Source organism: Bubalus kerabau, chromosome 10 (assembly GCF_029407905.1).
Source record: "Bubalus kerabau isolate K-KA32 ecotype Philippines breed swamp buffalo chromosome 10, PCC_UOA_SB_1v2, whole genome shotgun sequence".
NCBI classification, from domain to species: domain Eukaryota; kingdom Metazoa; phylum Chordata; class Mammalia; order Artiodactyla; family Bovidae; genus Bubalus; species Bubalus kerabau.
Window position 1 is genome coordinate 29,471,850 of NC_073633.1, and position 23,334 is coordinate 29,495,183.

Sequence of the window (23,334 nt, forward strand, 5' to 3'; positions counted from 1 at the left end):
ACACAGCGGTGTCTCTCAGAGAAGCCTGGGGCAGGCTCAGGGTGCTGAACTTCCTGTCAGGAGGAATTAACAGAGATGCCACTTCATTTTCCACATTTGTCTTATATCCATGAATGATATATTGTGGTCCCTGGTTGGGGAACTGTCGATACCAGAAGATATTGTCACTTGTAGCTATTGTGGTGCGGTTACAGGATATGTTCACTTCTTGTCCTTCGTATGAGTCAATGAAGATGGGCTGGGAGGTCTTAGCAAGACTCAAAGTACCTGTGGAAGTAAAAAACACAACACTAGCTCCTATTTTGAAGTCAAATTGAAGGTCCAACTCAGCACCCTCCAGGTTCTTTCTCAAGTAAACCCCCTATTTTCCCACCATATACAGACACACACACAATTTACTTCTCACTTGTGCTTTGGGACACATTTTTAAAATAATTATTCTGAGGAATCCCAGGAACACATGAACAGACAATTTACTTCTTACTCATGTTTTGGGACACATTGTTTTATATATATTTATTCTGAAGAATCCCAGGAACACGTGAACAGAAGTGGCAGGTCTAATTTCTTCCTCCCATGGATAGACCAGAGCTCAGTAACCCCGAATGTCTTTATTTCTCTCACTCCTCACATAAATGCCAAGGAACAGCCTGGAGAAAAATAGGACCCAAAAGCCATCCCTCAGCATCTTGAATAAAGAGAAATGGTAGCAGGCAGGGTTGTAGATCCTTGTCTGGACCCAGATCCCAATTTCTCTTAATGCCATAATAACTCACCCAAGGTCAGGAGCACGGTCACTCATGCCATTGGCCTCATATTCTAATGTAAACCAGGACCCAGGGTCTAAGTTCTGTTGCTGAGTCTGAGCCTGGACCAGGCTATGAACCAGGGAAGAGACATAGCAGCAACTTCCAGAGCCCACACTAGCAGCTCTCACACGGGGCTGTCCCCAGAAGCAAGCCAATAGTAGGGCGACAGCTCCTCAGAATGGGCTTCCCCTCAAGGTTCAACTGAGCACTCAGGAAGAAGAACAGTGGTAAAAACTTCTAGCACAACAGCACAGCAGCCTGGATTTCCTTTTAGACCTTTGCTATGTTCTAACCCTCTTAAGATTTGGTCTGAATGAAACAAATATTTCAATGGGTAGATTCCATTGGGCTCCTTATTCCTCATCGATTTCCCACAGTTTCAGAAGGTGTTCATCCACTGTAGTCAGTCTCGTATTCATGGAGCTCTGAGAATAATCCATCTAAGGTGGTCGTTCATGCCCAGAAATACCCCATTGGTTCCAATGTAAGATGAAATGAAATCTTAATCTTATTCCACAAAAGAGCAAATGAGGCCATCTGAATTGGACCTTTCATCTCATGACACCCTGATGTCCTTTTGTAATCACACTAAGTCCACACCTTACATCTGCTACTCAAACTCACTTAACAGATATTAAATGGAGGAGTGGACCCCTCACTAGTCCCTACTGGCCAGCTAGGAAAAGATATTTGATGTAGAATCAGTTACCAAAACAGGAAGCGGAGGAGAAGAAGAAAAGGCACAAGTTCAGAGTCAAGACAGACTTAAATCCAAATCCCAGCTCTTCCACCTTGTGACCTAGGGCAACTCTCTCCTTGGAGCCTCAGTTTCTTTGTCTATAAAATTGAGACAATAACACCTACTTCAGAGTCAGCCTGTTGTAAACAGCTGCTGCTGCTAAGTCGCTTCAGTCGTGTCCAACTCTGTGCAACCCCATAGACGGCAGCCCCCCAGGCTCCCCCGTCCCTGGGATTCTCCAGGCAAGAACACTGGAGTGGGTTGCCATTTCCTTCTCCAATGCATGAAAGTGAAAAGTGAAAGTGAAGTCACTCAGTCGTGTCTGACTCTTCCCGATCCCATGGAGTGCAGCCTACCAGGCTCCTCCGCCCATGGGATTTTCCAGGCAAGAGTACTGGAGTGGGGTGCCATTGCCTTCTCCGAAACAGTCAGCAGTAAACTGTAATTCCTTCCCATTCCTTTCCTTCTTTTCTAAACCACATTAAAGAACCGTGACCAGTAGAAAGCAGTTGTGTAGGCATTATAGGATATGTGACTATTTTTAATGTATATATGGATCATTCACTCTTCCTTCAAGAAATACCCAGTAGAGAATCCCCTGGCAGTCCAGTTGTTAGGACTCCAAGTTTCCATTGCAGAGTGTATGTGGGGAACTAAGATACCATAGCCAAAAAAAAAAAAAAATACCCAATATAAACCCAGTAACCGTAAAAAAAAAAAAAATTAACTCTGAAAAAGAGCTAAATCCAAAAGAGATCTTAATGTTAGTTGAATCAGCCAATTGCAATAATCCAAACACGTTAGATACTCACATTAATGTGGAAAAAAATAATGGTATGTTGAGTTCTTTGTTCATATACCATGGGAAAGGAAAATCACTAGAAAATATTTGGGGAGCACTTCCAGGTCTAAAGTTGTTGAAAGTATTCTAAGTAAGCAATTTTTTCATTTTCCCATGGAAAAGATCAATGAGTGCCAATGACTTCTAGTAACATTTTGACACAGTATATATGAAGTAACAAGTATGGAATAACCAGCTTCCTTCAGTACCAGGTGGAGAAGAAAGAACTTATGAGCGAGTTAAATATGCTAGAACACCTTGTACAGAAGTAACATAAAAGGGTCACGTTTTAGAATCAGCTCGCTACAACAGCGACCCCATGTGGTCCATGTGTGGATTTAATTTGCAGCTTGTACAGCTGGTGAGAGGTTTTTGGATCTTCCTTAGTCACACTGCCCTTGGGTTTCAATTGTGGTTTTGTTTTCACCTCTGCATATGGGTCATCCACTGGGGTTTGCCCCTGAGGCTGCCCTGAAGGACTTGGGTTTGCCCCTGTGAGGGCCAGATGTGGAGGTGGTGCAGCTGCTTGGGTTGCAGGGGTTCTGGCAGCACCAGTTACTCAGGACAGTTGGCGGCTAGGGCAGCAGGAAATATAGCGCTCCAGAAGGGTATGGCAGCCAGTATTGGCCAATACGCTCTAGTATTTTTGCCTGGAGAACCCCCACCCCTCCCCCTCACCCCCGACAGAGAAACCTGGTAGGCCAGTCTGCTGTTGCTACTGCTGCTGCTGTTGCTAAGTCGCTTCAGTCGTGTCTGACTCTGTGTGATCCCATAGACAGCAGCCCACTAGGCTCTTCTGTCCCTGGGATTCTCCAGGCAAGAATACTGGAGTGGGTTACCATTTCCTTCTCCAGGTAGGCCAGTCTACAGGGTCGCAAAGAGTTGGACACTACCGAAGCTACCCTGTGTGCATAGGTGCAAGACTTTTTTTTGCCTGTGGCAGCTCTGCCCCAGTGAGAGTTGAGCATGAAGTTGGCACAGCTGCCTGGCTTGTGAGGACCCTGGCAGCACCAAATGTGCAGGGACACGGACTGCCTCCACCGCAGGTCTTATGGCCCTATCAGAGTCTTTTTGAGCCTCTTGTAGCTGGTCATCAGAAGGCCTCTTTGGCTAGTCTTTCTCCAAGGCTCTGCCCCTTCAGGCACTTAGAGGGCTTCCTTGCCTGGGGTCCTTCTCTGTTGCTCAGGTGCATCTGGCACATAGAAGAGCCCCTCAAGCTGGGGTCCTACTCTATAGAGGGGCACGTCAGGCACTTAATGGGGCACCCTGGGTGGAGTCCTACTCTGTAGTTCAGTGCTCAGGTGTTTGATGGGCCAGACTCCCTATTGTTCAGTTGCCAAGGCTGGCCTGTAGGGGGAGAGAGGCTACAGTGATGGCTCCACCCCCAACGCGTGACTCAGCAGGATCGCCTTGCTTCCATGGCTGCCCGGCTTTTCTGCACAGGCATTGCACACCACAAACTCCTCCCTCACGTCCCCTTGATCTGTCTCTGTGCAGTCAACAGCAGCCTTTGCCTGGGGATTGCTCCACAATGCCTAAACTCCAGCTCCCAGCCACTGTGCCATCTGGGGTCTGTATGGCTGTGGCAAGGACCCTCTCATTTTCATTCCATGAAGGCTGCCACAGATCAGCTGTTTCACTCTCAGCCTTAAATGTTTCTTCTCTGACTCAGACAATTGCTCCAGTGTGGGGATTGGACCCCTGCTTCAGTTCCCGCACCTGCTGAGAGCAGGTCCAGTCCTACTAACACTCCTATTTTTCCCCCTAGTTCCTTCTCCTACCAAGTTTTGTGTGGGTCTATATATTCTTTTCTGCTGATCAGATACTCCTGTCCACTCTCAGTTGGTGTTCTGCATGTACTTCTGTGTCTGAAGGTGTATTCCTGATGTTATCCATGGAGAGAGAAGTACCTCATGTCCACCTACTCCTCTGCCATCTTGTTCTCTCTCCTAATTTTACTTCTTTTTTATGTCTTTACCTGACTGGTCATATTTTCTGTAATGGAAATGCCTTATTTTTGTGTTAAGATATTTCACTAAAGGTTATTATCATTAAGAAAAAGAACTAAATAAGTTAGAATAGTATCTACTGACCTGTAGGACTGCACATGACTGTACTATGTGAAAAATAAAACATTTATTATATATATATGCTCAGTCGTGTCTAACTCTTTGCAGCCCTACGGACTACAGTCCACCAGGTTTCTCTGTCCGTGGGATTTTCCAGGCAAGAATACTGGAGTGGGTTGTGATTTACTATTCTGATATATATATATATATATATATATATATATACACACACACACACACACACACACACACACACACACACACATACACACACACACATCAGTGTTCAGTTCAGTCACTCAGTCGCGCCCGACTCTTTGCGACCCCATGAACCACAGCATGCCAGGCCTCCCTGTCCATCACCAACTCCCGGAGTTCACTCAAATTCATGTCCATCAAGTCCGTAATGCCATCCAGCCATCTCATCCTCTGTCATCCCCTTCTCCTCCTGCCCTCAATCCCTCCTAGCATCAGGGACTTTTCCAATGAGTCAACTCATCACATGACGTGGCCAAAGTATTGTAGTTTCAGCTTCAGCATCAGTCCTTCTAATGAACACCCAGGACTGATCTCCTTTAGAATGGACTGGTTGGATCTCCTTGCAGTCCAAGGGACTCTCAAGAGTCTTCTCCAACACCACAGTTCAAAAGCATTAATTCTTTGGCGCTCAGCTTTCTTCACAGTCCAACTCTCACATCCAGACATAACCACTGGAAAAATCATAACCTTGACTAGACGGACCTTTGTTGGCAAGGTAATATCTCTGCTTTTCAATATGCTATCTAGGTTGGTCATAACTTTCCTTCCAAGGAATAAGCGTCTTTTAATTTCATGGCTGCAATAACCATCTGCAGTGATTTTGAAGCCCCCCAAAAATAAAGTCGGACACTGTTTCCCCATCTATTTCCCATGAAGTGATGGGACCAGATGCCATGATCTTCCTTTTCTGAATGTTGAGCTTTAAGCCAACTGTTTCACTCTCCTCTTTCACTTTCATCAAGAGGCTCTTTAGTTCCTCTTCACTTTCTGCCATAAGGGTGGTGTCATCTGCATATCTGAGGTTATCGATACTTCTTCTGGCAATCTTGATTTCAGCTTGTGCTTCTTCCAGCCCAGCTTTTCTCATGACTTACTCTGCATATAAGTTAAATAAGCAGGGTGACAATATACAGCCTCCATGTACTCCTTTTCCTATTTGGAACCAGTCTGTTGTTCCATGTCCAGTTCTAACTGTTGCTTCCTGACCTTGACTAGACTTTCTCACAATTTAGTGCTTCCCAGGTGGCACTAGTGGTAAAGGAGTATAGGAGTGTCAGTGTAGGAGATCTAAGAGGTGTGGGTTTGATCCCTGGGTCGGGAAGATCCCCTGGAGGAGGGCATGGCAACCCCACTCTAGTATTCTTGCCTGGAGAATCCCACGTACAGAGGAGCCTGGTGGGCTACAGGCCATGGGGTTGCAGTCAGACACGACTGAAGAGACTCAGCACAGAGGGCAGCAAGGAAGCCAGTGTAAGTATCACAAAGCATCTGAGTAGGACCCCAGGTGGCAGTGCTTCAGCTTTCATGCCTGCTACATGCAGTGTGCTGGAGTCTGATTCTCAAGGAAGGAAAATAGAAAGATTTAAATAAAGAATTCACCAGGTAAAGATGAGTAAAGATGTAAAGAAACTTCAAAAATGACACCATGTAGATATTTGGGAAGATAGCATCATAGGAGTGTTTAAAGAATAATACCCCATCGTAGCCCTCAATTTTCCCAGCATACTATTATATAAAAAACTTGCTAAAGCATTCAGCACTGTTAACTGGTTAGTGATGATTTCCTCATCCACTCATCCTGGGACTTTGTGCCTAGGTTTGGAATCTTCTATTCTAGCTCACTTTGGTTTCAGTTTAAACCAGTAATGTCACCATCACTCAGATGTCCAGCCACCCTATTTTGAGTCCAGGTGCTTCTCCATAGTCCAGACCTTGCTCCTCAGGAGCCCCCTAAAATGCTACACTCTGGTGGTTAATAAAAGGTAGAGAAGCATTTCACAGTTAGGAAAGTTATGGCTCATTTCCCAAAGATTAAAAAAAAATGAAACAATAAAACCTATCTCATAGGGTTTTGATATTTAAATTAGATGATGAGTCTGAAATGCATACCACAGTGCCTGACATAGAATAAGCTCAAAAAATACCATCTTTCTTTTTTTCTAGTGAAACCTGCCTTTTCTTCAATGTCCAGAATCTGTGACTTGTTACTACTTTTTTTTTTTTTCTCCACATTGGTTCGATGAGGGAAAGTATAGGAAATTTATTTAATCACTTATTTTCTTTGAGACAGTCATTATTTTTCCCTGTCCTCTTGGGTCATATTCTCCTAGCTACATTAGTACATTCAGGGTGCTGAAAGGACATAGATGGAGCACTCAGAGGAAGCTTTATTTTCACTTACCTGATGAATAATAATATTATTTTAGTATATTTATTAGGTATTGAATATCAAATTTCTGAATTGGATCTCCAAGATTGTCCCATTCTTCCTGACTGTTTTCTTTACTGATTAATTTTATGTGATTTATATATTTTTTCATTTGAGTCATTTTTCAGAAATATGCATTGCAAATATAGTTTAAAAGTCTGCACATTGACTTTCCACCCTATTAGCATTGATTTTCAACACAGACATTTTAATATATATCTTCATTTTCATAAGAAGCTAGCTTGAAGGTTTTATTTGTTTATTTTATTAAACACTTTAAAAATACTTTTCCTTTGTAACTTCTATTGGTCTGGATGAGAAGTCAGGTATCACTGTTTTTTCAAAGTTCTGAAAACTCTTATTTTTTCCAGTAGATTTATTATCTCTACTTTTAAAATTAATTTTTATTGGAGTATAGTTGCTTTACAATGTTAGTTGCTGTTGTACAGCAAAGTGGATATGTATACATATATCCACTCTTTTTTAGATTGTGCTCCTGTATAGGTCATTATAGAATATCGAGTAGAGTTTCCTGTGTTATACAGAAGGTTCTCATTAGTTATCTATTTTATATATAGCAGTGTGTATATGTGAATCTCAGTCTGCCAGTTTATCCCTCATATCCCTTTCCCCCTTTGGTAACCATAATTAGTTTTCTACATCCTGGACTCCATTTCAGTTTTGTAAACACCTTCATTTGCACATACCACTTTTTAAAATTCCATCTGATAAAAGAGATATCAGATGACACTTGTCTTTCTCTGTCTGACTTACTTCACTCAGCATGGCAATCTTTGGGTCCATCCATGCCACTGCAAATGGCACTGTTTTGTTCTTTCTCATGGCTGAATAATATTCAATTGTGTATATATGCCATATCTTTTTTTATCTATTATTCCATCGTTGGACATTTAGGTTGCTTCCATGTCCACCTACTGTAATTAGTGCTGCAATGAACATTAGAGTGCTTATATCTTTTCTGCTTGTATAGACTACTCCATCAACTCTAGCAACTGCCTGAGTTCTAATCTTTATATGTAACTAATCTCTTCTTCGACATCACTGATGGTCTGCTTCCCTGATTGTACCTTAATTGACATAAAGTCTAAGAAGAAAGGACTAAGGAAATGATTTTCATAACGATTCCAGATAACTATACCCAGATTTGTGATGTGAGTGTATTTTAGTGAAGCAGTCACTTTAAATTATAATGGAACAAGTTTATAGCTTTAAACAAGTTTACACATGTTCTGTATGATTGATTTAAAGTCCAAAGTTCAAGAGAAGAATGTATCAGTAGAAAGTTACTGTGGACACCTGCTTCCAAATATAGAAAGATCTTTGATTAACTTGAAGATTTAACTACAAAGTTTAATGAAGGGAATATTTATACATTTGCAGGCAGGGTTAAGGAAAACAAAGAAGAGATGGGAAGCATCAAGATACTAGCAAGAGCTGAAAGCCTGTATCAACCTGGGCAATCAGAGGAAACTCTTAGTGAAAGGAGAGGCAAGAGCTGTGGAGTGGATCCACCAGAAAGGAGTTGCAGGAGATAAGATATGCTTTCCCAGTTCTAGTGTCTACTGGCCTCCTGCTCAAATGGGGGACCCAAAGCAGTGGTGGGAAACTGGGGGACCAAAGAGAGGGAGAAACCACAGTGATTCCCTATCTTCTTCCAGTTCCAGTTCCTGTGGGGCAGGCCCACCTGGTTCCAGCTGTAGCCTGGTGATCCACCTAGAAGGAGCTTTTATTTAGAATTAAATCCTCTGATCCAGACCACAGATGAAGCAACCACAGGACTATCATCTCTCTTCTGGAATGTGCAGGTGTGCACTACAACTGAGGTTCTGAAGCAGTGGGGCTCTCTCTTATTAAGCTCTGGGGTTTTTGTTCAGCTTTTCCCATTACTTCAAGCACTGTGAGCTCCCAGAGAGCACAGAAGTACTCTGCAGAGTCTTCAAGCTGTAAGGCTGAAATGATGAGGCTGATGTATTTATGTTCTTTATGGAAGTTTACAGAGTAGCGGCCGTTCTTTGCATTGCCGTATTCTGAATACTGATGAATAAGAAAAGTTATCTCTCCCCTGGGAAGCTGTTTATACCAAAAAATGTAGTAGTAGTCCATGGTCCAACTTACTTCATATAGACAATTCAAGGTGACTGTCTGCCCCACTTGACTGGATACCACTGTCTGGACTTGAGTTACTTGCTGGGCCACACTGGATCCTATGGGGAAAAAAACAGAAAACAGAGATGAAGTAGTAAATAAAATAGTGCGTGATTTAGATTAATTTAGGACCCAGAGACAAACCAAATTGAAATTATAAAATGCTTCTTTTTCCCCAGCCCTCCTTTCCTCCCCAAGTCCCTGTGAAGCTCCACGTGTCTGTGTGCAGGCCTTTCACCCTGACCTCTCACACCCAGGCTTGGAAGCATCCCTACCAGAGAAGGTGACAGCCAGGAATGCCCAGAGCAGGCTGGAGAGCGGCATGAGGCATGGATTTCCCTGCACAAATGTGCTCATTTCTGCCTCAAGCTGAGAGTTCAGTGTCTCTGTGTGCCTGGCAGCACATTTACATAGTACCTGTTCCTGTGTGACTCCTTCAAACAGGAAGTGGGGTTTGTCATGTTCATACATCACATGGTCTTTTTCACAGATGGGAAAAACTTTTGGCTCACAGATGTTTAATTTTCTACTTTTCTTTCCCTGATTATTATGTTAGGTAGACCCTGAAAGTGTCATGGAGAAAGCAGTTAGTATTATGTGTGTGAGGGCTTCCCTGATGGCTCAGAGAGTAAAGAATATATCTGCAATTCAAGAGACCCTGGTTTGATCCCTGAGTTAAGAAGATGCCCTGGAGAAGGGAATGGGACCCCACTCCAGTGTTCTTGCTTGGGGAATTCCATGGATAGAGGAGTCTGGTGGCTACAGTCTATGGGGTTCCAAAGAGTTGGACACGACTGAGTGACTAACACACATACATGTTAAGGGTTTGAGCTGAGAGAAACAGAAGACTAAATAAGTTGACATACACTGATAATAATTTTGCCAGCCCATTCAAAACATATTAGTATACACTATGAATCCTTCCTGTAATCTACTTACTTGTCATTCTGGTCATTCATTTAGCCTATGCTTATATTTCTTTATCCAGAATTTAATGACTCTTAAAAAAAATAAAAGAAACTCACAGATCTTTAACTTTCTTATGTGTGTGCTGTGCTGTTGCTTCAGTCATGTGCAACTCTTTCCAACCCCATGGAATGTAACCTGCCAGGCTCCTCTGTCCATGGGGATTCTGCAGGGAAGAATACTGGAGTCGGTTCCCAACCCAGGGATCAAACCCTCGTCTTTTACATCTCCTGCATTGGTAGATGGGTTCTTTAATACTAGCGCCACCTGGGAAGGGCCAAGAATACTGGAGTGGGTTTCCATGCCCTCCTCCAGGGAATCTTCCTGACCCAGGAATTGAATCAGCATCTCATGTCTCCTGAATTGCCAGCTGGGTTCTTTACCACTAGCTCAACCTGGGAAGCCCTTTAGCTTTCTTGACAAAAGGCAGTCTTTTCCAAAATAATTAATGTATCATTTTCTTTTCTCACTTGGTTCTAGGTCTTTGTTTATATTTTTCAATAAATAAAGTGACTTCAATATCAGATGATAAAAATATCACTCCTGACTTTCAGAATCTATTCAGTTGTGTTTTTTTTTTTATGAAATGCTTAACAGGAAAAAATATTAATCTTTGAAATCTGACATTGAGTTTTACTTAGTAGACTTTGAAGAGCATCAGTATATTCAATCTTGCTGCCTTTACAAGTAGAATTGTATTTATTAGATCAGGTGTCCTTAAATTGTCCTCATGTCATATTTTTTACCCCAAAGTGTTCAATTTCTTTTCTTAGTGGTTTGTTATTTTTCTCTGTAAAATCAAGTTAAGCATGCTGACTTTTTCTGTGCCACAAGGCTACAGTGCGCTCTTACAAAATATGGTATCTGTAACACTTAGTAAATGTTGACACCACACTATTTGGTGACTGAAGTTTTGTATACTGTACATGATCATGGAGAATGTCATTGTCAATCTTTCATTTGATTTCATTGTTTTAATGGATGAATTAACATAAAAGAACCAAAGGCAAATAGACAAGTAGAAAAGAAAGTACACAAAGATCTCAAGCAGCCAGTTCTTAGATTTTAAAGTCGAAGTAACACATTAATGAGTCATGCAGGAAGGAGAGTTTATATCTAGTTGAGACATCTACTCTTCTGTTCCATGTCACCTCTGGGTGCTGGCAGGCAGCAGATGTCCTGGTTTCCAGTTATTTGTAACTAAGTAGAGGACACCACGAATGCCCACAACAATGCAGGGAGAGCATGAAGGCGGTTTTTCCCCTTTGTTGATATGGCCTTGCTCTGAGTTCCTGACACTAAAGGTGCATGTTCCCTCAGCTGCATTATAGACTCTGACTCTGAAAAATGTAGCTTCTGGCTGGATCAAGTCTGAATGTGCTGACACTCAGGTTGAAAGATTTAGACTGTCCTAAACATTGTTCTGCCTTCCCTTGTAATTTACTAATAAATGATAATACCTGGTAAAGGACAAGCCAGAGTTTAATATTGAAGGATGAAATTGAAAGAGATTTTTTACTTAAAACTTCCAAATTTAGTAGTAAATTAATCTCTTCTAAAATCTGGGATGTTATCTGAAACAAATTCATTATGAATCATTCTGGGATTGCAAATATTCATTCAAGTTCTGATTGTTCTCTTGCCTTTCTGATTTTGATTCTAAGATGAATTATACTAACTGCTCCCTATTTTCCCTAGAAAAGACCAACAATAAGCCATGAACTCCCTTTTCTTCCCACTTACCCACCAAATCATATGAACTGGTAACTTTAGCACATACATAACTTCAGAATAGCAGATATCACACATGAATGAACACAGAAGAGGCTTCTGACTTCTGTAATCCCTCCAGTTGTGTATTGGAATACCAAATGGTAATGGCTGTAAAATCATATTCATTTGTGATGTAACTCTGTGATTATCTCATTAAAGGTTTAGGAAGCAAGAACCAATCGGTCTTCTAAATTCAAATATTTGACCATGTTGCTGTCATGAATGCAGTTATACTCTTTAGTACAATCTTATAATTCTCATTATAGTTGTCATGAGGACAAAACTTCTCCTAAAATGTTGCTTAATCAGTAAAAATATTAAAAGCTATTAATAATATATATGTTTTCTAAAATAAAAATATTTCCCTTTCTTGATACTGAAGGAATGAAAATTCTAGTTCATTTTATTATGTAATTTCATCTAATGAAGTCATTTACATCAAATTAATCAAATTTCAAACATTTTATTTTTGTTTCAACACCTCATAAAGAAACCCAAATAAGAATAACTTATTCTTTTTATAATTTTATTTATTTACTAATTTAGAGTGTTTTGGGTCTTCATTGCTACACAGGCTGTTCTCTAGCTGCAGAGAGAGGGGCTTCCTCTGTCATTGCTCTTCTCATTGCGGTGGCTTCTCTTACTGTGGAGCACAGGCTCTAGAGCACAGACTCAATAGTTGTGGTGCACAGGATCAGCTGCTCCATGACATGTGGGATCTTCCTGTATCAGGGGTTGAACCAATGTCTCCTGATTTGGCAGCAGATTCTTTACCACTGAGCCTCCAGGGAAGACCTAACTGAGTTATTTTATAATAGATTGTCCTTGGATTCTCCGTGGTTCCTTCATAGGAATCCCCAAACTCACATAGCATATGAGGGCACAGAATTACTACTAAGGTTCCCAGATCTTCCCTAGTTCTCCCTCTTGCATCTCTGGTGACTGTCTTCTGAAGCTCACCTGGCATTCCAATCTGGGTACTACATCCTATTTTGAGTTTTGCATATTTCAGTCCAATGAAAGATACTCCAGTCCAGTAGTTATACATCCTATTCCAAACTTGTTATTCAACTGTTTGAACTACCTGAAAAAAAAGCAAAGCAAACTTCGAGAGGATTTCCCTGATGGTGCAGTGGATGGGAGTTCACCTGCCAATGCAGGGGATACGGGTTCAATCCCTGGTCTGGGAAGGTTCCACATGCCCTGGAGCCACTGAGCCTGGGCACGACAACTATGGAGGTTTGCTCTAGAGCCCAAGAGCCACAACTACTGAAGCCCACGTGCCCTGGACCCTGCATGCTGCAACTACTGAAGCCTGTGCTCCTAGAGCTTGTGCTTCACAACAAGAGAAGGCAGGACAGCAAGCCTGTGCACTGTAACCAAGAGCAGCCCCGCTTAGTGCACCTAGAGAAAGCCCATGTACAGCAGCAAAGACCCAGAGCAGCCAATTTTTTTTAATTAAAAAAAAAAATATTTGAAAGCCAAGAGGGTTTACACACTGACACCATTAAATTTTTTTTTTATAGTCATCATGCTGTATATTGCATCCCCAGGACTTATTTCTCTTATAACTAGATGTTTCTGTCTTTTGAACATAGTCACCTAGTCCACGCCCTACACCCCCAATCTATTCTCTGTATCTATGAGGTCTGGGTGTGTGTGTGTGTCTGTGTGTCTATATGTCTGTGTGTGTGTGTTCCTGCACCTGTGTCTTAGAGTCCACATATAAATGATTTCATACAGTATTTGACTTTGTCTGCCTGATTTATTTCACTTAGTATTGTGCCCTCAAGATTCATTCATGTTGTTGTAAATCTATGAAAATTTTTCTTTTTTTATCATGTTTTCTTTATCCATTCATCTGTCAAAGGACACTTGGGTTGTTTCCATGTCTCAGCTGTTGTAGATGAACTGCAATAAATGAGGGGTACAGATATCTTTTTGAGATAGTGACTTCATTTTCTTCAGATGAATACTCAGAGGTGGAAATATCATAGTAGAGCTAATTTTAATTTTTTGAGGAACCTCCATACTGTTTGCCATAGAGGCTGCGCCAATTTATATTTCCAACAACAGTGGGCCGGGTTCCCTTTCTTCTACAATCTTGTCAAAATGTTTTATTCCCTGTCTTTTTGATAGTAGCCATTCTGGCAGATGTAAAGGGATAGCTCTTTTTGGTTTTGATTTTCATTTCCCTGATGATTAGAGATGTTGAACATCTTCTAATTTACCTTCTTGTCATTAGTATATCTTCTTTGGGAAAATGTTTATTCAGATCATCAGCTTATTTTTAAGATAGACTTTTGTTCTAATGATTATACAAGGTATTTATACATTTTGGGTATTAGCCCCTTAACAGGTATATGTTTGGACAATATTTGCTCTCATTCTGTAGGTTGCCTTTTCATTTTGTTGATGGCTTCTTTTGCCATACATAAACTTATTAGTTTGATGTAGTCACACTTGTTTTTTGCTTTTTTTTTTTTCACTTTTGTTGTCCTCGCTTTTAGTGTAAAATACAAAAAAAAAAAAAAAAAAAAAAAAAAAACTGGGGCCAATACTGATGTCAAGGAACTTAGCCCCTATGTTTCTTCTGAGCTTTACTGTTGTGGTTATTATATTCAATTCTATAATCCATTTTGATGAGTTCAATTTCATTCTTTTGCATGTAGCTTTCCATTTCTCACAATACCATTTATTGAAGAGATGTTCCTTTCTTGAGGGTATATTCTTGGCTTCTTTGCCGTGAATTGACCGTGTATACAAGGGTTTATTTCTGGGTTCTCTATTTTGCTCCATTGATCTATGTGTCTTTGTTTAATGCCAAAAAAAAAAAAAAAAAAACACCACACACTGTTTTTATTACTATAATTTTGTAATATAGTTTGAAATAAGGTCATGTGATGCCTTCTTTTTTGATCTTTCTCTAGTTCACTTTGGCTATTAGTAGTCTATTGTCTCTCATACAAATCTTAGGGTTTGTTTATTCTATCTCTGTGAAAAATGTCATTGAATTTTGATAGAGGTTTCATTGAATATGTAGAATGCTTTGGGTAGTATGGATATTTTAACAATTGAATTTTTTTGCTCTGTAAGAACAAAATATCTTCCCATTAATTTTTGTCTTCAATTTCTATAATCAATGTCTTACAGATTTCAATATACAAATCTATACTTCTTTGCTTAAAGTTATTCTTAGGTATTTTCTTTCTGATGTGATGGAATAAGAATTGTTTTAATATCTTTTCCAGATAGTTCATTATTGGAATGTAGATTAATTTTGTATCCTGCAACTTTGCTGAAGACTAACATCTTGGGGGCATGTCTTCCACTGCTAAGCCAGATGATCTGATTTTCTTTTCACTTTTTCTTTTTGTGTACTCAAAAAGTGTATATTTTAACTGTGGTAGGATGTCTCTGTGCTGTTTATTTTTGGACGAATAATTTCTAGTGCTTAAACAAGTTAAAAGTTTTTTCTCTGGCATTTTATTGGCATTTTATGGCCTATTAAAAGTATATCTGTCAAAGTTATAGGTAACAGGAGTTATCTTATTTCTTCTATGAATTGATTGGACTAGTAAAAGCTGTGGTTGCTACCATCCAACTTTTAAACTTTTTTAAAAAAAAAATACTAAATAATTCTTACATGGAACAGTACACAAAATTATGTGCAGACACATTTTTTCCTGGCAATGATGGTAAACAGATATTTAATTTTGCTATATTTTCAATAGCTCTCTCCAAATGTTACAGAAAAAACTAAAGAGTAACTCCTAGTACTATTCCTATTTTTAAAGTAATAACTACTATTGGGAAGATTCCATGTATGTCTTTTCAATTTTACTGTTATAGCTATGTATCACAAAACAATATATTATATTGCGATTATATTCTGAAATTTCTCATAAGTAGTGTCATGCAGCATATATCATTCTGATGCTTTTTATACTCAGCATTTTATTTTTGTAAGATTTTTCTAAGAAAATAATATAGAGAATTGTTTCTTTGCTTGTAATAGTTCATGTATTTTGACTTCATATGTAATTCATTATTCGTTCATTCTGTACTTGAATGGTTATACTTCTGCTTACAGGGTTGGTGTGACTATCCTTGTAAATGCCTCCTTGTTCAAATGTTAGAATTACTTGAATGTAGATAACAGGAATTGGAATTGCTTGACTTTTAAATATATACATTTTCTTCCTTATTAAATAGTTCAGGCAATTTTTCTCTGAAGTTGTTAACTAAATGTTCTTTATGTGGTTGCTTTTCTCCATCTGGAGAAATTTAATAGCCTTCTCCCTGTATTTGGGTCAAAACTTAATGCTATCAGATTTTCACATTTCTGGTTATCTGACAGAAATGAGATAGTAATTTGCTTTAATTTTCTCTGTTACTGCAGAAGTTGATGTTTTATATGTTCACATGTCTATTTCCTCTTCTTTAAATTGCCTTTATGTAAATTATCTTTATTATCGCTTTTTATTTTGAATGTTTTTCTTATTTATTTGTAAAAGCCCTCTACATAAACTTAATTTCTAATGTTTTCTGGTTACATGGTTTCCTATACATCCTACTATGCATTTGATTTTTAATTATGTAGTGGGGCATGTCTGCAGGTTAAACACTTCCCATCTATTAGGAATTGTCTAGAAATTTATATTTCTAATTGTCAAATTACTTTAATGATTATATACTTATTTAGCTTTTCTATTTCTTCTTTAACTATTTTTGATAATATATATATTTTAGAGCATCTATCAGAACACTGAAATATGTGGCCAAGTCTTTTTCTTGTGTCAAGGATTTCTTCAGATAGTAAATCTCTGCCCTTGTTGAGGTCCCCTATGAAACCTTCTCTGTTCCATATGGAGGCATGTCTCATGAGGGTCTGGAAGCCTTGGTCTGGGTGCTGGACACAACAGGAGGAAGCAGGGCTCTCGAAATACTCATGATAGGGCCTCACCTGTCCTGGGATCCCTTCAAAGGCAGAAACTAGCCCTCAAGCCGAGTCACTGCATGGGGCTGTCTCTCCTCCCATAAGATCAACATTAGATCAAGGAGATTGCTGCACACTGAAGAGAATATGCCTCTAAATAGATTCTAAATCTCACAATTATTCTGTATCATTAACAATACTTTATATAGTTGTCTTTTTATTTTTAGCGAAAATAATGGGTGTATGCTGCTGCTGCTAAGTTGCTTCAGTCATGTCCAACTCTGTGCGACCCCATAGATGGCAGCCCACCAGGCTCCCCTGTCCCTGGGGTTCTCCAGGCAAGAATACTGGAGTGGGTTGCCATTTCCTTCTCCAGTGCCATGCATGCTAGTCGCTTCAGTTGTGTTTGACTCTGTGCAACCCCATGGACAGCAGCCTACTAGGCTTCTCTGTCCACGGGATTCTCTAGGCAAGAATACTAGAGTGGGTTGCCATTAATGGGTATATAGAGATCTCATAGTGGCATTAACTTGCATTTCCATGATGACTAATGATGTAGAAGAGGGGATTGCAAACTTCTTCAATAAAGGGTAGAATAGTAAATATTTTTTGTCTTTGTAGGCCATTCATTCTGTTGCAACTACTGAACTCTGCCATTGTTTCATGAAATAAGTTATGGATAATACATAAATAAATAAGCTTTCTTATGTTTCAACAAAATTTATTTACAAAGTAAATGGCTGAATGGACTGGTTCATGGGCCATATTTTGTTGATTCCTGATGTAGAGGACTCCATGGCTTCACAGGGTAATTCTCCAAACATTTAAAGAATAGTTAGGTCCCATCCTTCTCAAATTTTCTGTAAAATTGAAGGTGAGGAAATATTGCCAAACTCATTCAATGAAGCCTTCATTACCCTGATGCCAAAACCAGACAATAAAACTACCAAAAAAAGTCAATTTCTTGAATGAACATCGATAAAAAAACCCTCAACAAAATATTAGCAAACTTCAATTCAGTCAGTTCAGCTGCTCAGTCATGCCCAGCTCTTTGTGACCCCATGGACTGAAGCATGCCAGGCTTCCCTGTCCATCACCAGCTTCTGGAGCTTGCTCAAATTCATGTCCATAAAGTTAGTGATGCCATCCAACGATCTCATCCTCTGTTTGTCCCCTTCTTTTCCTGCCCTCAATCTTTCCCAGCATCAGGGTCTTTATCAATGAATCAGTTCTTTGCATCAGGTGGCCCAAGTATTGGAGTTTCAGCTTCAGCATTAGTCCTTCCAATGAATATTCAAGACTAACTTCCTTTAGAACTGAATTAAGTTAGGAAACTTAATTCAACAATTTATTAAAGAATCATATATCATGGCCAAGTGGGATATAGTCTAGGTGTACAAGGATGGTTCAGTATTTTCAAATCAATCAACATGATATACATTTTTTTAAATTTTATTTTATTTTTAAACTTTACATAATTGTATTAGTTTTGCCAAATATCAAAATGAATCCGCCATGATATACATTAATAGCATGAAGGATAAGAACTTATGTAATTATCTCAACAGACAAAGAAAAAGTATTTGACAAAATTCAGCATCCATTCATGTTTAAAACTCTTAATAAACTTGGTATAATGGGAACACATCTCAAAATAATACAGGCCATTTACAACAAACACGCAATTAATATCATGCTATGCTATGCTAAGTTGCTTCAGTCGTGTCTGACTCCGTGCGACCCCATGGACTGCAGCCTACCAGGCTTCTCCAGGCAAGAACACTGGAGTGGGTTGCCATTTCCTTCTCCAATGCATGAAAGTGGAAAGTGAAAGTGAAGACGCTCAGTCGTGTCTGACTCTTAGTGACCCCATGGACTGCAGCCTAAACTGAAAGCTTTTCTCCAAGGTGAGGAACAAGACAAGGATGCCTACTCTCACCATTTCCATTTAACATAGTACTTGAAGTCCTTGTCACAGCAGTCATATAGGAAAAAGAAATAGAAGGCATCCAAATTGGAATAAAACTATTAAAATGCAAAAAGACAGCCTATCAAACAGAAGATACTTGCAAATAATTAGTCAATAAGGGGTTAATGTCCAAAATATATAAAGAAATTTATATGCAATATGTGAACTATAAATAATCTGATTTTTTAAAAGGCAGAGGACCTAAATAAACATTTTTCCAAAGAAACATGTAGATGGGCAACAGACACATGAAAAGACATTCAACATCTCTAATCATCAGGTAAATGCAAATCAAAACCCAATGAGATCTTACCTCACCCCAATCAGAAAACTATCATCAAAAAGCCAAGAAGTAATGAGTGTTGCTGAGGATATGAAGAAAAGGGACCCTTTGGGCACCCTTGCTGGGAAAGTAAACTGATGCAGCCACTATTTAAAACAGCATAAAGGTTCTTCAAAAATTAAAAATATAAATACTATATCATTCAGCAATTCCATTCCTGGATATCTATCAGAAGAAAACAAAAACACTAATTTGAAAATATATATGCACCCTAATATTCACAGAAGCATTATTTCTAATCACCAAGATATGGAAGCAATCAGTATTCATCCATATGAATAGATAGAGAATATGTGTACACACACACACACACACACATATATATATACACAATGAAATATTACTTAATCATAAAAAGGATAAAATCTCATCACATAAGACAACATGGAAAACCTGGAGGGTATTATACTTAGCAAAATAAGTCAGACAGAGAAAGACAAATACTGTATGTTTTCACTTATATATGGATTCTAAAATGCAAAACTAACAGAATAGAAACAGACTCATAGATATAGGGAATAAACTACTGGTTACTAGAGGGGAAAGGGTTGGGTGTAAGAGTGAAATAGGTGAAGCAGGTACAAAATTTGAAAAGGTACAAAAATTATGTGTATTTCTCCATACTTATAAAATAAATAAAATTATGTAATGTGCAGTAAGGAAAGGAATAGACCCTGCCAATACCTTAACTGTAGCCAGTGAAACTGATTTCAGACTTCTTGCATCCAGAATTGAAAGAGGATAAGTTTGTTTTAATTAAACGACCAAGTTCATATTAACCATTGAGCATATGTGTGTTTTTTGTTTGCGCTGCTGCAGGAGTAGGATGAGATGTATCTGCAGTTGTCTGTTGGGACGCATCATAGTGAGGCAGTTTTGGATGGACATTCTTGGGACAGCCAACTTAGCTGAATAATATCCTCTTGGAGTCACTTTTCTCTTCTTTTAGTTCCTTTCACTTCTTCCCATTTTGAAGTAGAGCATATTGTAGCTAAATATTTATTTTGATAGGGCTTCCCTCATAGGTCAGCTGGTAAAGAATCCGCCTGTAATGCAGGAGACCCCGGTTCCATTCGTGGGTCGGGAAGATCCGCTGGAGAAGGGATAGGCTACCCACTCCAGTATTCTTGGGCTTCCCTTGTGGTTCAGCTGGTTAAAAAGATCCCCTGGAGAAGGGAAAGGCTACCCACTTCAGTATTCTGGCCTGGAGAACTCCATGGGCTGTATAACCTATGGGGTCGCAAAGAGTCGCCTTTCACTTTCTTGTCCATTAATAGACCTCTCCTAGCTACAAGTTTGAGACTCTAGCGCAGAAGAAGATACAGATTGAGAGGAAGATAAAGACCAAAGTCTCAAATCTGTAAGGCCAATAAGAAGCACTGCAAATGCCCTGTGGTGGCCTCACGGTGTGACTGTGGCTGGAGGAGGGGCTGAGCCCCGCGGAGGGTTTGAGTACAGGCTGCAGGTGCCCGGGGAGCACAGTGCTGCACAGCACAGAAGTAAGTGCCTGAGTCTGTGGTTCGCAAAGAGGAAACGTGCAGTGAGCTGCGGCGTTCTTTAAGGACTGTCGTGGCATTTAATCTTCCTCCTTGCCTTATTCCTCAAGGAACGTAAATGAGGTGGCGGCCCCCGGGCTTCTGAAGATACCACAGCACACTGTCTGCCGAGGTGGAGAAATTACACCACAGTGTAGAGCTGGCTCCCTCCTGTGGAGTCAGGGCTGGGGGACTCTGCTCCACATCCACCCCTCTCACACCTGATGAGAAAGAGACAGACAGTCACAGGTGAGGCTCACTGTAACTCTGAGAAAACCCTGAACGTGTCCCTCCAGCTCCCATCGATGTTGAGATGGATGGGAAGTGTGCAGGACTTGTCAACTCTTTCTACTCCCTCCCTCAACAGTACAGCAGCTGCCCATTTCTTCAGATTCCCCTGCAGGGCAGCCCCAACTCACAGCAAACCCGGGCAAACGAAAGCCCCAGCACAGTGCCCACTAGCCTCTTCATGATGCCTTGACTTGCTGCTGAGAAATTTTCACCTTAAAATACACAGCTAAACCTATAAGTGGTGTGTCACTTCTTGTCTAGAAATGTTCCTGCTCCTGCAACCAATCAGCTCCCCCAACAAACCCTGCCCAGGTGACACTCTGTGACAGGAAGCCCCACCTAACAGTCAACTCCACTGAGAACACTGAACTTGAGAAAACAAATCCTGTCTTTGCAAATTTAAAAAGAAAAGAAAAACTCTAAGATGCCCACAGGAATGAAACATTTGCAATACTCTATATTCTCTGTACTATTTGCCTTCCCAGAACATGCCAACTTCTGAAAATAACACAGGCTAAAACTGTAAGTCCTTTAAGCTACCAGATCTCAGGGGTTTGCAGATAGCTCCCCCTACAGTCCTAGTCACCATGTCACTCAGAGCATAGAAGTACTTGGTCAAATTACTTCAGTGGGCTTTTTCCTCAGGTGAAAGGAAGTTTCACTCTTCCTAAATTCAGATGCAAAACCTTTGATGCCTGAAACAAGATTGTTTCCAGACATGTACTTCAGGAGAAGCTGGAGTCCTTGGTTGGGGTACTGCACATGCCAGTAGAGATTAGGTTGAAGAAAAAATAAGTAGTTGCACCTCAGCTTCACAGGGGCTCCTTCAGAGACAGTGATGTGGCCATCGGGCTGGGTCACTGACTGGGCTCCTGAACCATTAATACTGAATCAGTGAACTCAGCTAAACAAAATCTCTATTCAAAGTCAAACCAGAACAATGTTCCGTGTGTGGACAAGACAGTAAAATGGAACAGTACTCACTCAGCAGCAGGAGTGCCGCAAGCATCAAGGTGAACACCAAGGTCATGGTGGAGCAGTGAAGAGGCAGTGAGCTGCTTTCCGGGTGATTCCCCACAGACAGAAGTCTCATGACTGGGGGACTTGAATCCAAGTTGCTCTGAGGTTGAGGAATGACAGGTGATATCGATTTCTTCTTCTGATGGAGACTGTAGAGGGAGCTAGGAAGAGAGGCTGTCTTAAAACTTCTGTCTCTAGTGTCTGAGATGCTTTATATGTCATTGTGTAAAAAATGGTGTCAGGATATCTCTTTAAATTGTAAGGAAGGAAGGTTTTTTTGAGCTTATTCTGATCTTTCCCAATTTTCACAACAGTGCCCTCCAGGGGTCAGATAGAGAAATAAAGAGAAATTCACAATTTTTGTTCACCCCCTTCCTGGCTTTGTATGGTTGAATTCTAAAGCATTATAATTATGTACAGAGCAGAATTTATGTTTTGTAGGCACTGAAACTTACAAAATTGCACTTTATATAGCAGCACAAAATTATGGATAAAAATTAAATAGAAAATAATGTTTAGAATGAAAAATAAAATCATAGCAAATTATAAATTTTAGAAAGCAAATTCCACAGACAGCATAAATCTAGAAAATTGAGTCATATTTTAGTACTTATTTCCATGACACACTGCTATAATACTTTTTGTTTCTATGCTTTTTGTCTTCATACTTTTTACACTTTTATTCATATGACAATACATTTGTAAAAACTTTAATACAGAGACAAGAAAGATGATCATTAGTTGAAATTCACTTTCTTAAAAAAATCAAAGTGCATTTTGAAAATGGATTAAAATTTATAGGATTATGGTCAAAATTTGGAAACTGTCTATCACAATACTCTGTGCAACAAGATTTCATTACATTCCAAGTTTTCTTATGTCATAAGAAATCCTAAATACTATCAACTGATCACACCAATTAACGAGTCTATTTTCTATGTTAGTTTCCTATTGATGAGTGACAAATTATCAAGAACTTTTGTGATGGAACAACATCTGTTTATATCACGGGTTCTGTAAGTCAGAAATCAGCACACAGTTAAGCTGAACTCACAAGGTTGCAGTCAAGGAGGCAACTAAGACTGTCTGGGGCATGGGGTCCTCTTCCAGACTCAGTGGTTGCTGGTACAATTCATTTCCTTGTGGCTGTAGCAGTCATGGCAACTTGTTTCCTCAAGACAAGGAGGATGTCTCTGATCCCAGGAAAAGTTTAAGCTCTTTTTTAAAGAGCTCACTTGATTAGATTAGGCCCACCTAGGACAATCTCCTTTTGATTCATTCAAGGTCATACTGATTAGAGACTTTAATTACACCTGCAAATTTATTTTGTGTGTGTGTGTGTGTGTGTGTGTGTGTGTGCTTAGCCCCTCAGACTCTTTGCAACCTCATGGACTGTAGCCCACCAAG

At 39.8% G+C, this 23,334-nt stretch overlaps 1 gene segment (V, D, J or C); it reads right to left on the reverse strand.

Annotated features, from left to right (window-relative positions):
* Positions 1–8,175: 8,175 nt before the first annotated feature.
* Positions 8,176–23,116, reverse strand: LOC129621096 (T cell receptor alpha variable 38-2/delta variable 8-like). The segment is given in 3 exon segments: positions 8,176–9,150; positions 21,892–22,088; positions 22,982–23,116. Coding segments are annotated over 3 exon segments (630 nt in total).
* Between the last annotated feature and the right edge of the window lie 218 nt (positions 23,117–23,334).